This window comes from Salmo salar, chromosome 12 (genome assembly GCF_965601325.2).
Source record: "Salmo salar chromosome 12, fSalSal1, whole genome shotgun sequence".
NCBI lineage: Eukaryota > Metazoa > Chordata > Actinopteri > Salmoniformes > Salmonidae > Salmo > Salmo salar.
In genome coordinates, this window is record NC_138302.1 from 38,610,372 (window position 1) to 38,626,544 (window position 16,173).

The following is a 16,173-nucleotide window of genomic DNA, read 5'->3' on the forward strand; positions in this document are numbered from 1 at the left end:
GCTGGTGCTAGCACACGTGCAGATCAAATACACTGGAACTGGAACGCCGATTAAGGTGTTTACATGTCCTAATCATTTGAAAGATTGCAAAATAAATCCAGGTGTTTTAATACGCGTATGCTTACTTCGATGATGACCTTACGCTGGTTAAGATAGACATGTAAACACCTTACTTGGCCTAATGTCATACTCACTATTCTACCACGCCTTACCTCATATTCATTTTGGATTTAATAATTTTTTTATTGAACTTTTTACAATACGTCAACGTAACCTCAGGGAGACATCTCCCAGCCTCGCGGTAGGGAGGGAGAGACCATATGCCATCTCACATGCTTGCATTGAATAAGTGGGGGCGGGGAGAAAGGGAAAGGGAGGCCTCCCTTCTACTGGATTTCTCTCATGTCTCATAGGTTCAGCTTTCAGTGCATATATAACAGAATTTAAAGGGCAACTCCAAGAGACCATTAGTCTCCGCACAGTACTACACTGCAATGCACTGCAATGAAACACTCCTATGCGCATAACTTGCATTATTTATGTAATCTATTGCTTCCTGTTGGGATGGATCAAAGATTAATTTAATAGCATTAATAGTATTCAAATGTGGGTTATGTACTTGCTCAGGAATATTCTGATATGGAAAAAAATCAACATTTTCATCCCTGGCCTTAACGATTGTAGACAGACAATTAGAGAAGCTGCCTGACCCTAAACTAGGGAGAGACTGGACTTACCACTGTGAGGAGAAATGTGTGTGTGTGGTGTGTGTGTGTGTGTGCCTGTGTGAAATATTCAACAGCATGTCGTTTTTGTACACGTCTGTACTGTAACTTTACCTTTTGAAAATAAAATGACCTAAATATGTGAAAACACTTCAAAAATGTGTCAGAGTCAATTCACCCTGATAAGAAACCTTTCAGACCTATTCAGTTGCCCAGGACGGTTCAGTTCCAGTCCTGGAGGGCCGAAACACTTCTGCTTTTTGTTTCAACCTGGTACTTTATTGCCCTCACCTGGTGTCACCTGGTGTTCACCTGGTGAATCAGTCTCTGATTAGAAGAAGAGGATGGAAACAAGAAGCAGTCCTTTCTAGGGGCGATGGTTATATCTGACAAACAGTGTAGAAAGGAAACAGGAGCTAGTCAATCCACATGACCATGATTTTACTTTAGCTCAGTGCCCTGCAATTGTAGGTTTCATTTACCCAATACAAACACAAAACATGGGTTCCAATGATCCACCATTCATTTCATTGTCAGAACATTAAAAGGCGGTATCTATCGCTCAAAGTTAACCTTATTTTTCTCATGCATAAAAAAACAGGCATATTTGCCAACATTGTTCAACAGCAGAGGAAAGGCAAAATATACAGGTTGTTTTCACAAGATAAAAAATAAAGATGTCTTTTTCAAGAAATGATCATATTATATACACGTCTTCGGAATGTAAATATAATCAAACACCCCAAAAATAGAATGATATAACGCATGCCCATTGTCACACGCTAACAAGGAGGCCAGCAATATTACTTCTGCAGTCGCTTAGTATCGGCAGTAATTTACCCCATAATCCAACCTTCCTCTTTTAACACATCTGACCAGAGTTGGGAATGATTTTGGCCTTTGCATTCTATCAGAATTGGTTATCGTGTCAGACCATTGGAAGATTGAGACTTTCGTACATTTCCTTAACATTATTCAACTTATCAAAAGTGTTTGTGATATCTATACCATGCAATGTAAAGTGAGCCAGATATTGTCGATGATAACTTAGTACATCGGTGTGAGACGTTTCTGTGTTGAGAAAGATTGCAACTTGGCTTGCAAAGGGGTCATGATGACCGACTTCGTTCAAATACATTTCTTGCATATAGGATGCAAAATCCACAAACCTAAAGAAATGTTCAACCTCAGAAACAAAAGGAACATTTATACAATGCACCGGTGAACAGCGTACAGTTCTTTGACTGGAAGCTCATGTAAATGTTGTTGTCGTCATGGTCTAGTTAGTAGAGGTACATGATTTGGATCAGAGAAGGTAATTGAAAGATTAAAAAAAGATGGGAAACCGCGTCAGTCTTAATTTGGGGTCGTCCTGGAGCTTTTTGAGGCATTGAGTCACTCTGAGGACAACAGAGAAGTGTATGCGTTTCATCCCAGTGAATCTGTTTACTATCTCGAGGTAGCCATCTTGTCCTCTCTGCTTTGTTTCGCTTTGGCAGGGCCTGTGGATTTGGCTCGGATTCTGTCAGGCATAGCGGTGAATGCCTGGGTAAAGCAGCCCTGTGAGTTGGCCTGTTTCATGGTGGTGGTAGTAGTATTAGCCCTGGGCCGGAGCGGAGGGGCAGTTGTGGGCCGGACAGAGAGGGGCTGTCTAGTTGGACGGACACGTTGGGGGGAGGGGCTGTCTGTCCTGCAGTGGGAGGTGCTTAGGCTGCGTCGGGTCATGAAAACGCAGCGCAGGGGCATGCGGGGGCTGCCGCAGGGCTGGGCGGGGACAGGACATGGCCTCGGACAGGAGGAGGAAGACGAGGAGCCAGTCTGCAGAGGTTTAGACCGCCTCTGGGTCGGGAGAGTGCTCAGTCCTATCTTCTGAACTTGGAGCCTGAAATGAGAATAAGTGGAATAAGAGTTAATTCTTCCTCCCGGAAACCTTTGATGAGTCATCATTTAAGTGTTTTTACAAAAATCATAACAAAACTTTAAAGAACATGACACCGTTCAACCAATGAAAATAAGTTTAGGTCATAAACGACAGAAATCAGACCGTCTTTGGCAATGGCTAAACTCTCGATATTTGGCACTGTAAAGAAGTGTTTTCATAAATTATAGTAAAACAATCAAGGGTCTTTTCATTTACTGTGGTAACCAATGAGCCATACAATGTTATAATGTTATGTTTGCAAACATGATGTTGTGAAGACTACTTACCCATTACCAAAGGTGGATGCATCTCTACAAATGCCCGATCCTGGCAACGCGAGAGGGGAGGCCACGGCGGCCACCAGCCGCCCCGAGGGCCTCTTGATGGGGGTGACGGGCCTGGGGATCCTGCTGCGCCACTCCGTATGGCTCTGGTCCCCCCCAGCCACTGCCCTGGCCTTCAGACATGAGCTCCTCCTGGCCAGGGACTCGTCCGAGGCGTGGGTGTCTTCCTCCGAGCCGGTGGTGGAGAGCGTCTCGGAGGCCCTCCCATCGCCAGAGGACAACGAGGAGGATGTCCCCGAGGGTAGCCTCATCCAGCGGCCCTGCTGCTTCTGCACCACCAGGCGTGCCAGGTCCAGTTGCCGGGCTCTCTTCCGTAGTCGTGCTCGGGCAGAGAGCGAGGCTGAACGCTCCGAGCCTGTGTCCTCTTCAGACAGTAGAACCGGGATGCGGCTTTTGACCCTCTGCCTGAGTGCGGTATACGGTAATCCAGCGTTGGACTCGGGAACACCTTCGGTAGACAATGCCCCCTTGTTGGGATCTGCAGAGAGAGTTTTGTGTTCCAGAATGGGCGACATGGCTTCTGGGACAGGCTCCAAGGACTTAACAAAAACCAGCGGTGAGCGGTCGTCTGGTTTGGTGCGAGTAACACCCTTCTCCAGGGTCACGTCTGGGATAGAATGGGCTTGGGACTCTCTGGAAAGACGCTGGGATTCCTCACTCTGTTCAACATGTACGGTCTGATCATGGGAGTCTCCTTCCCATGGTGAGGTCTCCTGGGTAACGGCCGAGAGGTCGCTGCTCTCCTTTGCGGTCTGACCTCTGGAAGACATGACGTTAAAGTGGGAAGTCTCGGCGATGTGGACAAAGGTGCGCTCAACTTTGGTGAAGGGGGGAGATGCAGGGGCGATTGGGGTGGATGGCCTCAAGTCCGACCTCAGTGTGAAGGAGAGCTCTGGCTGGCTGCCTGCACCCACCAGAGGCATATCGTTCCTAGGGGTAGAGGCAGACGGTGTCCCGAAGTCAACCTCCAGCAGGACGTGTTCCCCCCCAGTGGATGGAGACTTCCGGGGATCCCCCGGCGAGAACAGGACCAGGGTCTTGGAGCCGTCCTCCAAGTCAGGGTCAGCATCTGCGGCCGAGGCGGGTTCTCGGGGGCCCCTGGGACCATCCTCGGCCATGAGGGTATCAGGGGCCCCATCCTGGCTCCGCTCTGTGCTTTTTTGGCTGGCCTCGCTGTTCGACTCACTCTTGGTCACGTCATCGTCCCGCGGGCCATGGGGCTCCCGGACCTCGTTCTCTGCCGGCAGAGCTGCTGTGAAGGTTCGCCGCTGAGGAAGGGTGCCAGTCAGCATGACGGTGAGGAAGTCGGCCCGCTTGACCTGGAGCTGGGGAAGGATGTGGAAATGCTCCTTCTCGTCCAGCTGGCCCTTGGTCCTGAAGTCTGGACAAGGCTGAGATAAGCCATTGTGCTCAGTCGGAGACATGATCACCTACAAAAAATGCAAGTAAATAATTACTTTTGCCATTGGAACAAGAGGCATGCTGGAAATATTGTCAAGGCAAAAAATATAAAACAATAAGTATTTTGGAAGATATGGCTCACGTCACATGATGTAAATGAGGACAAAATTGGGAAAACACCCAAGATTATGTAATGTGAACATATCTAATATAACTTCATAAAGAACGAAACGAGGGACAAAATTGTTTCCCCAAACGATTTAATGTTTTTTGGGTTATACACAGGCTTTTAAAGATTGTCTAGATTACATACATTGATAGAAAAGGCACAAAAATGCATTGAAGAGTATTCCCTTTTAGAGAGACACTCCAATATCTTGTGATTTTCAAGTGTTTCCCTTCATAAAGATTTGACATACAGTACTGTAGTATATACACACTAAAACCAACTATCTTGCATGCTACTACAGATTAACTGAGAACTCAGTAGGCAAACTGGTTAAAAGTATGTATTTTCAACCTGTTTTAAAGTTAAAAATACATCATTTCAACCAGTTTTGCCCACTGGGAATTGAACATTTATTGTATGTCTGTATTTATGTATGTATGTATGTATGTATGTATGTATGTATGTATGTATGTATGTATGTATGTATGTATGTATGTATGTATGTATGTATGTATGTATGTATGTATGTATGTATGTATGTATGTATGTATGTATGTATGTCTGTCTGTCTGTCTGTCTGTCTGTCTGTCTGTCTGTATGTATGTATGTATGTATGTATGTATGTGTACACACACACACACACACACACACACACACACACACACACACACACACACACACACACACACACACACACACACACACACACACACACACACACACACATATACATAAGTTGTTGATTTACAAAGTTTAAAATACATGCTTTTTACCTGTAAATATTACAAGCAGACTGTACAATTGTATTGTGATACAAAAAATGCTTACACATGTATATACAGTATATCGTACATCTAAAAGACACTCACGGATCACGCTTGACAAATACTGCAGTTATACTCACTACTATTTATTTATTTCACAATTATATCATACAGTACCTTCTACTATCTCATGAGCCCTCTGTTTCCAAATATGAAGATGAATGCTGACTCATTTACAACGATTTGACTGAACAATGTTCTTGTCTAATATTTGACGAGGTTGAAGCACTTCTGACACCATGATATGTACCGTGCAGCAGAGCAGAAGCAAATGGCTCAGCTTCAAAATGTTAATGATCAATTCAGTGATACCCGCGGCCTACCCGTACCGTAGTTATTGATGAAAAAACAGGCCCTACCCGGCAGTAAGCCAATGTATAATGTCAAGGCCCATCGGGCTCAGGTCGGGTAGCAGAGCTCTAGCATACATCCCTGAACACAACAGGCGTGTTTTATTCAATTTATTCATTTCCTGCACTAATGTGTTATCATTTACACACCCGACATTAATTTGTAACAGGCGTTTTTGTTGTTGAAATGTGTGCTGTTGCCTGGCTATTAAAATGTACAGGCGGCTATTTGAGACAGCATTTAATTTAAGTTTTACAGTACATCTTCATTTTCAGTCAATTTTCCTTAAGGAGATGCATAAAATATTCAAGTCATTAAACACTTAAGACTTATAGATTGAAAACACTTTCAAATTCTAGGCTATCGTTGACAAATATAACTCTGCAATTCAAGATAATAATTGTATACAAGACCACATCGTGCTTTTATTTTAACTCAACTTGTCACGCCCTGACCATAACGAGCCTTTTTATGCTCAATTTTGGTTAGGTCAGGGCGTGATTAGGGAGGGTGTTCTAGTCTAAGTTATTTATTTCTATGTTGGCCTGGTATGGTTCCCAATCAGAGGCAGCTGTTTATCGTTGTCTCTGATTGGGGATCATATTTAGGCAGCCATTTCCCCACTGTGTTTTGTGGGCTCTTGTCTTTGTGTAGTTGCTTGTGAGCACTCCAGACGTCACGGACCGGTCATTCGTTGTTTTTTTGTTGTGTGAGTTTCATTGATTAAACATGTGGAACTCTACGTATGCTGCGCCTTGGTCCGTCTCTCCACACGAACATGACACAACTTGAAAGGCTAAGGGTTAAGGGGCTTTCTGAGCATACAGTGTACTTTACAGTGCAGTGGCTTTGTGTAATGTTATGTGATATGTTAAACAGGCATCACATCTATGGCATTTTCAATCACTCTTAGTCCATGGCTAAAAGGGATTTCTGCCACAATAAACAGTTAAAAATATTTCACAAGACACATTGCCCATGTCCTGTGGATTTCGCAGCAGATTTCTCAACTTATAATGCTATCCATTTACAATAGGTTGGACACCCAGCCTTGCGGAACAAGTCATTTTTCAGACTATTGGACAGGATATGCAGAACATATGGACGATATGCTCATGTATCAGTGACGTGAACCGAATATGTTTAACTTATCTGAGAAATTAAAATAAGTTGTGAAGCACATAGTTTTGTTAACTGAAAATGCAAGTCCCTCTTCGCTGCAACTTGAAATACATTTTTGATCCGTGAGTATACTCCGAGTCAATATTCACATAAAAATAAGGAATTGCACGCCCACAAATTGGGGAAAACAAACATTCTTTCCAATTGACCTCCATTGTAAAAGAGCACACTTCTTCATAGATTTTTTTGTTATACAGAAATAACAAAACATGCCAAAAAGCTGCTGTGTTGTTCAATGTAACCAGGTAAAAAAATCCAGATCTATGGTTCGCAATGCTCGTAGGGAAATAGAGCCTGCGAGAAGAGCTATTTGGCATGGGAAATGTGGAGAGCCAGTGTCTAAGTATGCTACACATAGCTGTGTGTATGGAAGACATTAGCTCACAGGTAAGGCAGTTAACTTGTTAAGTATAGTCTGTTTGTAACTCCACTCACTACTTGTACCTGTATAGTCCGTTTGTTTGTGTTATTGGTCTTGGCTATCTTAATGTTGCGGTTGATAGCTACCTAGCACTCACGTGGCTGCTAACACCGTCATGAAAAGGGTCATGAGGGAAGACCTACAATATAAAGTTTTTCTAAGCAGTGGAAATGCAGGCAATGTTGAAAAGTCATCTTTAGACATATTGTACTTTTCTTAAATGTAGTTTTGTAATTGACTAAAACAAGCAGACAAGAAAAGTGCGTTTGAAAAAGGTCACGTTTTTGCTGTGAGCCAATGGGGTAACCTAGGTAATCACAGGTTGTTTCCCCACAGGCGAGTGGGGCCGGTACGTTCTATCTAATACCGACTGGGACTATCCCTTTACCTGTGGTAATATACAGAACTCACCGAAAAATCACTGGGTTGTTCCACCAATTGGGTGCCCTTTGAGTAGTGTAACTTGGCCAAACAAAACTTTTGATTTCACCTAATTTATAAATGGGTTGACGTGTTTTGCTCGACACCCTCAGGTTTCCAACACAAAACACCAGAAAATTGCCAAAATGAGCAGAACCAGCTCACCTGCTTTCACACTATGATTTGACTTCTAGAATTAAGAATTAATAGTTTCACCATATCAAAATGAGAGTTCGGTTAACAGGGTTGACCTTAAAATGAGGGACAGATGTAAATTAATCACATGAAATATATAATAATCTTTCAGAAATGACTTTGTCAAAGCAACAACGTAACTATAGCATTACAATGATGAAGACTGGATTTTTTTGGGTTAAGTTGGTTAAAATCTTCCTAAACTCTGAAGAACTTGAGGAGGGACCTTTCAAAATTCTGGCACTTTAGCAAGTCTTTATTCATATTATAAAAACAGATTTATTGACTTGTTCATGTTGGCTATATTAAATGGTACTTCATTGAATATAACAGGCTTTTAGAATTCAATATTAGTGCACAATTATTAATATTATTTTATTTTTACCCCCAATTGGTAGTTACAGTCTTGTCTCATCGCTGCAACTCCACTACGGACTTGGGAGAGGCGAAGGTCAAGAGCCATGCGTCCTCCGAAACAAGACCTTGCCAAGCCACACTGCTTCTTGACACACTGCTCGCTTAACCCGGAAGCCTTCCGCACCAATGTGTGGGAGGAAAACAGTCCAGCTGGCGACCAAGGTCAGCTTGCAGGCATCTGGCCCGCCACAAGGAGTTGCTAGAGCGCGATGGGACAAGGAAATCACGGCCGGCCAAACCCTCCCCTAACCCGGACGGCTGCCTCATCTGTCTCCCGGTCACAGACGGCTGTGACATAGCCTGGGATCGAACCCATGTCTCTAGTGATGCCTAAAGCACTGCGACGCAGTGCCTTAGGCCACTGCGCCACTCGGGAGGCCCATTGGTGTACAATTTCTACTTAAAATACTAAAGGGACGCAAAAGGCATTCATTTCATAGAATGACCGTACTATACATTTATAGCCAGAGGTTTGATATTATTATATATCATGCAAATAATGTTAGAAGTATGAAAGCAGTCTTGTACAATACAATTTCTCTGCAAGTACATTTCAAAATTGCCTGCGTTATTTTCAGAGTTCAGTGACAACATTCGACATCCTGTTTTGATTGGGAGTATTATGGCGAAATTTGTTTTACCGAGAACGGACAAAAAAGTACAAAAACAATATATTTTTTAATATCATTGCCAATAATGTCAAGGAACAATTTGCATGTGTGCAAAATTAAGTTTGGAGTTAGCAGCTAATCCACTCTCAGTACATTCACTGAGTAGTGCTCGTTACATGGTGCTATACACAAAACGACAAGCATGATTTGCTGAAAATCGTCTAACCAAGCAGTGAGAAATGAACTGATGGAACAGTTATCTTTTCTAAATCAGAGACAGAGGCGACATTCAGAGAGGGATGCTTGCTTGCTTCTTAGTGCTGTTAAGTAAATGCAAACGTCTTAAATGCAAAGCTTGGCAAAAGTAAAAATGGTGCATATTTCTGTAAGCGTAGCCCTTTAGCGCATTCACAAAAGCAAACATAAAAGAAAACATAAGATCCTACTCATTGAGAAGACCAAATAAGAAGGCTGTATGTGGTTATGCCATTTCAGAAATACAGTAGTATCGTTCCTCTTCACAATGGTTTCAGCAAAACAGGGAACACAAAGCCAAGAGATACATGGTTATTACAAGATATCAGTAAAATAACAGCATAAAACATTCATTAAAATGTTGAAAAGACATCCAAAAAACATTGGCGTGTAACAAAAATCAGCTTACAGTGCAGCGTGAAGCCTGTGATGTCACGGGTCAAGTATTTCTAAGCTGAGGTGCAATTCTATACAATTCATTTCTATACTGTACATTTTTCCACTTGGCTACATCTACAGTGCATGTCCTTTACATTAGAACTGCTACCCACTTAAGTGTCTGAAACCTCATTGGTTGGGGATGGATAGAGTGGCAATGAGTGTGGAAATAACCAACCCTCCTCCTTTCCTCAACCTTTTTTCTTCAAAATGGCGTAACATTTTTTTCTCCCAAGCACCTTTATTTATTGCGTTTCTCATCTTTTGCATCAATATTTTCTACCTGGGCCAACAGTAACCAAGTTCTCCTGTTAAGTCCTTTATAAAGTGCAATAGTGAGGTACAGTACTCAAGGGACAACAATGGAGAAAGTGCCATGTTGATGACTTATCTACACAAACATACTGTCACATACAACAGCCGATCCTCATAAAGTATGTAGCTCACTTCACTGCAAAAAATACACACCAAAACCCACAGAATTCCAATGGCATTTTTGGCTAACTTTGGCTACTTGAATGAATGGTTTATGCTATTCTGCAGGAAGATAGATAATGCAAAGCTCCCCCAGTGCAATCCAAACCCTAGAATTATCTATCTATAACAATGATAGAGTTGAAGTGCTGAGCCAATGCAATGGCAGAGATGTCATTCTATGGAGCTTAAACTGTAAGTGCCTGAAATACTTTGGAACCAGATTTCAATTCATAAAATACAGCTGTTTGCATAGTACACCCTAACCACTGGTCCAGGGTCTACCCTCCTTATGTTTAAGGATAGGATTTAGGGTTGGGTGATCCTATCCTAGATCTGTGGTTAGAGGCAACTTCTATCTCAAGCAGGAAATCCAGTCTCTCTGGGTAGAACTTAAAACGGGCAAGTTTTCCTCCGCCAACATTCACACATAGCAGCTTTGCTACAGATTCCAGATAGTGATGTTATTTCACGATTTCATGACCAAACGAACTTCAGAGAACTGTGAAATAACTACTAGGGTGAGCTGAAGCTGGAAGCAACGTCAGTACAAGAAATGTTCGTTGGGAGCTTAATGAAATGGGTTCCCATGGCCGAGCAGCCACACACAAGCCTAAGATCACCATGCACAATGCCAAGCGTCGGCTGGAGTGGTGTAAAGCTCACCGCCATTGGACTCTGGAGCAGTGGAAACACGTTCTCTGGAGTGATGAATCAAACTTCACCATCTGGCAGCCCGACGGACGAATCTGGATTTGGCCAGGAGAATGCTACCTGTCCGTATGCATAGTGCCAACTGTAATGTTTGGTGAAGGAGGAATAATGGCCTGGGGCTTTTCATGGTTTGGGCTAGGCCCCTTAGTTCCAGTGAAGAGAAATCTTAACGCTACAGCATACAATGAATGACATTCTAGACGATTCTGTGCTTCCAACTTTGTGGCAACAGTTTGGGGAATGCCTGTGCATGACAATGCCGTGCACAAAGCGAGGTCTTTACAGAAATGGTTTGTTGAGATCGGTGTGGAAGAACTTGACTGGCCTGCACAGAGCCCTGACATCAAACCCATCACCTTTGGGATGAATTGGAATGCCGACGAGCCAGGCCTAATCGCCCAACATCAGTGCCCGACCTCACTAATGCTCATGTGGCTGCATGGAAGCAAGTCCCCGCAGCAATGTTCCAACATCTAGTGGAGGCTGTTGTAGCAGCAAAGGGGGGGACCAACTACATATTAATGCACGTGATTTTGGAATGCGATGTTCGACGAGCAGGTGTCCACATACTTGTTAACGGGGCGGCAGGGTAGCCTAGTGGTTAGAGCATTGGACTAGTAACTGAAAGGTTGCAAGTTCGAATCCCCGAGCTGACAAGGTACAAATCTGTCGTTCTGCCCCTGAACAAGGCAGTTAACCCACTGTTCCTAGGCCGTCATTGAAAATAAGAATTTGTTCTTAACTGACTTGCCTAGTTAAATAAAGGTAAAATAAAATTAATGCTATGTCACATAACTGAATTAAGAACAGTTATATGAAACTAAGTTTCATCATACCCATCGAATCATGTTACTGTGGCTACAGTAAGTTGTCATAAACTGCCATGACATTTTATAACATGATTTGGACACTAGTACAGCAAGTGTTATTAGATTTTCAATACCTCAAGCCAAAGAGAACCATATAGAATTACACTAAAGTTATATGTATGGGACAACTGATACTGCCTATAATTTCTATAGTTCAAGATGCCATTGTAGTCATAGTAGCCATAATGGAAATACAGTACAGATGTAGGATCTTCATTTTAGTCAGTTTGCTATAGCATGAAAATAATCCTGCAGCAACAGGACATGGAAATTATTATGTGTATTATAATGAATGAACATTTTTGTAGGGGTTGATAAAAAAAATTGTTAGAGCATTCAAGTCTGAAATTTCAAAGCCTTTTTAAAAACTCAGACATAACAAGTTTATATTCTCAGCAACAAATGAGTGATCAAATTAAGATCGTACATCTGTACAGTACATTGAAGTCAACCACGATAACGCTTGTCATAAAACATGACACATAATATTAGAGAACAGGAGTTTTCTTTTTGCAAAACCCCATACTTCATACCCTCACCCTTCAGAGGCCTGCCTAATCCATTGCTCAAGCATTTCAACGCATAGAAAGCATGGAGATGCAAGCAACCGACACACATAAAACACCTCTAGAAAGTACACCAAAAGCAAGATAAGACCTATAGAAAAGCGCCCTGTGTGATAAACATACAGATGCTGAAGGATTTCTGTTTACACTCCACAAGAACTAGCCTGGTCCCCGTTCTGTTTGTATTGTCTTGCCAACTGTATGGTCATTGTTATGGACATTGTTATGGACGACATGGATAATATAGAGCTGGAGGGATTTTCAATGCACAAGCAGAACAGAGAAGCTACGTCTGGTAAGACGAGGGGTGGGGGTGTGTGTCTTTTTGTCAATAACAGCTGGTGAGCGATGTCTAATATTAAAGAAGTCTCAAGGTATTGTATTACATTGCTCGCCTGAGGTAGAGTACCTTATGATAAGCTGTAGACCACACTATCTACCAAGAGAGTTCTCATCTATATTATTCGTAGCCGTCTATTTACCCTCACAGACAGATGCTGGCACTAAGACCGCACTCAACCAACACTATAAGGCCATAAGCAAACAAGAAAATGCTCACCCAGAAGCGGCACTCCTGGTGGACTTTAATGCAGGCTAACTTAAATCAGTTTTACAAAATTTTTACAAGCATGTGATGTCCAACCAGAGGAAAAACAACTCTAGACCACCAAGGTACTCTACCTCAGGCGTGGTTAGAGCGTTGGGCCTAGTGGTTAGAGCATTGGGCCAGTAACCAAAAGGTTGGTGGATCGAATCCCCGAGCTGACAAGATAAAATTCTGTGGTTCTGCCCCTGAACAAGGCAGTTAACCCACTGTTCCTAGTCTGTCATTGTAAATAAGAATTTACAAGCAAAAACTAAAGCAGGAAGTACCAGTGACTTGCTCAAGATGGAAGTGGTCAGATGATGTGGATGCTACGCTAGAGGACTGTTTCGCTAGCACAGACTGGAATATGTTCTGGATTGAGGAGTATACCACCTCAGTCATCAGTTTCATCAATAAGTGCATCGACGACGTATTCCCCACAGTGACCGTACGTACATATCCCAACCAGAAGCCATGGATTACAGGCAACATCTGCATCAAGCTAAAGGCTAGAGCTGTCGCTTTCAAGGAGCGGGACACTAATTCGGATGCCTATTAGAAATCACTCTATTCCCTCAGACGAACCATCAAACAAGCAAAGCATCAATACAGGATTAAGACTGAATCCTACTACACCGGCTCTGACGCTCGTCAGATGTGGTAGGGCTTGAAAACTATTATGGACTACAAAGGGAAACCCAGACGCGAGCTGCCCAGTGACGCGAGCCTACCAGACAGCTAAATGCCTTTTATGCTCGCTTCAAGGCAAGCAACACTGAAGCATGCACGAGAGCACCAGCTGTTCTGGATGACTTTGTAATAACGCTCTCGGTTGCCGATGTGAGCAAGACCTTTAAACAGATCAACATTCACAAAGCCGCGGGGCCAGATGGACTAATAGGACGTGTACTCAAAGCATGTGTGGACCAACTGGCAAGTGTCTTCACTGACATTTTCAGCCTCTCCCTGACTGAGTCTGATACCTACATGTTTCAAGCAGACCACCATAGTCCCTGTGCCCAAGGGAGCAAAGGTAACCTGCCTAAATGATTACCGCCCCATAGCACTCACATCGGTAGCCATGAAGTGCTTTGAAAGGCTGGTCATGGCTCACATCAATAGCATCCTCCCGGATACCCTAGACCCACTCCAATTTGCATACCACCCCAACAGATCCACAGATGACACAATCTCAATCACACTCCCCACTGCCCTTTCCCACCTGGACAAAAGGAACACCTAGGTGAGAATGCTATTCATTGACTACAGCTCAGCGTTCAACGCCATAGTGCCTACGAACCTCATCACTAAGCTAAGGACCCTGGGGCTAAACACCTCCCTCTGCAACTGGATCCTGGACTTTGACGGGCCGCCCCCAGGTGGTAAGGGTAGGAAACAACACGTCTGCCACGCTGATCCTCAACACTGGGGCCCCTCAGGGGTGTGTACTTAGTCCCCTCCTATACTCCCTGTTCGCCCACGACTGTGTGGCCAAACACGACTTCAACACCATCATTAAGTTTGCTGATAACACAACAGTGGTAGGCCTGATCACCGACAACGATGAGACAGCCTATAGGGAGGAGGTCAGAGAACTGGCAGCTTTGTGCCAGGACAACAACCTCTTCCTCAATGTGAGCAAGACAAGGAGCTGATCATGGACTACAGGAAAAGGCGGGCCAAACAGGCCCCCATTAACATCAACGGGGCTGTAGTGGAGCGGGTCGAGAGTTCCAAGTTCCTTGGTGTCCACATCACCAACGAACTATCATGGTCCAAACACACCAAGACAGTCGTGAAGAGGGCACGACAAAACCTTTTCCCCCTCAGGAGACTGAAAAGATTTGGCATGGGTCCCCAGATCCTCAAAAAGTTCTACAGATGCACCATCGAGAGCATCATGACCAGTTGCATCACTGCTTGGTGTGGCAGCTGCTCGGCATCTGACCGTAAGGTGCTGCAGAGGGTGGTACGGCTCTGTACTTTACTGGGGCCAAGCTTCCTGCAATCCAGGACCTATATAATAGGCGGTGTCAGAGGAAAGCCCATAAAATTGACAGACACTCCAGTCACCCAAGTCATAGACTGTTTTCTCTGCTAACGCACAGCAAACGATACCGGACCGCCAAGTCTTGGACCAAAAGGGTCCTTAACCGCTTCTACCCCCAAGCCATAAGACTGCTGAACAATTAATCAAATGGCCACTGGACTGTTACATTGATCCCCCCCCCCCAATTTGTTTTGTACACTGCTGCTGCTCGCTGTTTGTTGTCTATGCATAGTCACTTCACCCCTACCTACATGTACAAATTACCTCTAACCTGTACCCCCGCACACTGACTCTGTACCGGTATCCCCTGTATATAGCCTCATTATTGTTATGTTATTGTGTTACTTTTTATTTTATTTTTTACTTTAGTTGATTTGGTAAATATTTTCTTAACTCTTCTTGAACTGCACTGTTGGTTAAGGGCTTGTAAGTAAGCATTTCACGGTAAGGTCAACACTCGGCGCATGTGACAAATAAAGTTTGATTTGACAATGACCATAAGTGTTTGCAAGACGGCACAAACAGATCTGGGACCAAGCTACACAAGATCAGTGTGAAGACTGCAGAGCACGGATAGTAGCACCCTAGCATCTCATGCCGTCTATGGGGAATAATTGAACTCGAATGCTCTGTCACAAGACCCTCATAACAGTGTCAGGAGCATGACATAACTTACGCCTTGGGATAAACAAGGATAACTTACATTGTTATGACACCGTTGATAAAGTAGCTGGCCTAGCATGTACCTAAGTCAGTTGGTTACGACTGCTTAAAGTCAGCTATCACTAGAGACCGTAACTGCTTATGACATCTATATGTCATTATCATGACAGTGCACATAGGTCTTATGAGGAAATATTATTTAAGGAAAGTGTGGTAACACAACTTGTAGCTTGCAGGTATAAAGCTTTATTACTTGTTATACGCATGTATGAGCCTTTATAATGACTTACATTGCATTATAACCTCATCATAATGCATTATACCCGCACGGGCAATCTGCGATTGGTACATCCATTTTAATAGATACCCATTGATTCTTAAAGAATATAACTTAGAAATGCCTCATGAGCTTAGTTCAACTGTCGTACCCCATCAGAAGCCAAAATATAAGCTTGGTTCACTCCGTTGATTGTAAACAATGTAATTGTTAAACAGCATCAAAACATGGCTAAAACTGTACGTTTGATATCATGGATCTTCATTCCTTACATCTATAGCTCTGTCTATGAATTCGAGA

At 43.4% G+C, this 16,173-nt stretch overlaps 1 protein-coding gene across 2 annotated transcripts in view; it reads right to left on the reverse strand.

Moving 5' to 3' along the window:
• Positions 1-1,135: 1,135 nt before the first annotated feature.
• ttbk1a (tau tubulin kinase 1a) overlaps positions 1,136-16,173 on the reverse strand; it is a 54,792-nt gene continuing 39,754 nt past the window's right edge. For both annotated transcript variants that reach the window (XM_045691308.2, XM_082958893.1), the window contains exons 15-16: positions 2,934-4,420; positions 1,136-2,607 (exon numbers count right to left, since the gene is read on the reverse strand). In XM_045691308.2, the coding sequence (XP_045547264.1) occupies positions 2,175-2,607; positions 2,934-4,420 (1,920 nt within the window). In that variant the 3' untranslated portion in view covers positions 1,136-2,174. The remainder of the gene's footprint in view (positions 2,608-2,933; positions 4,421-16,173) is intronic.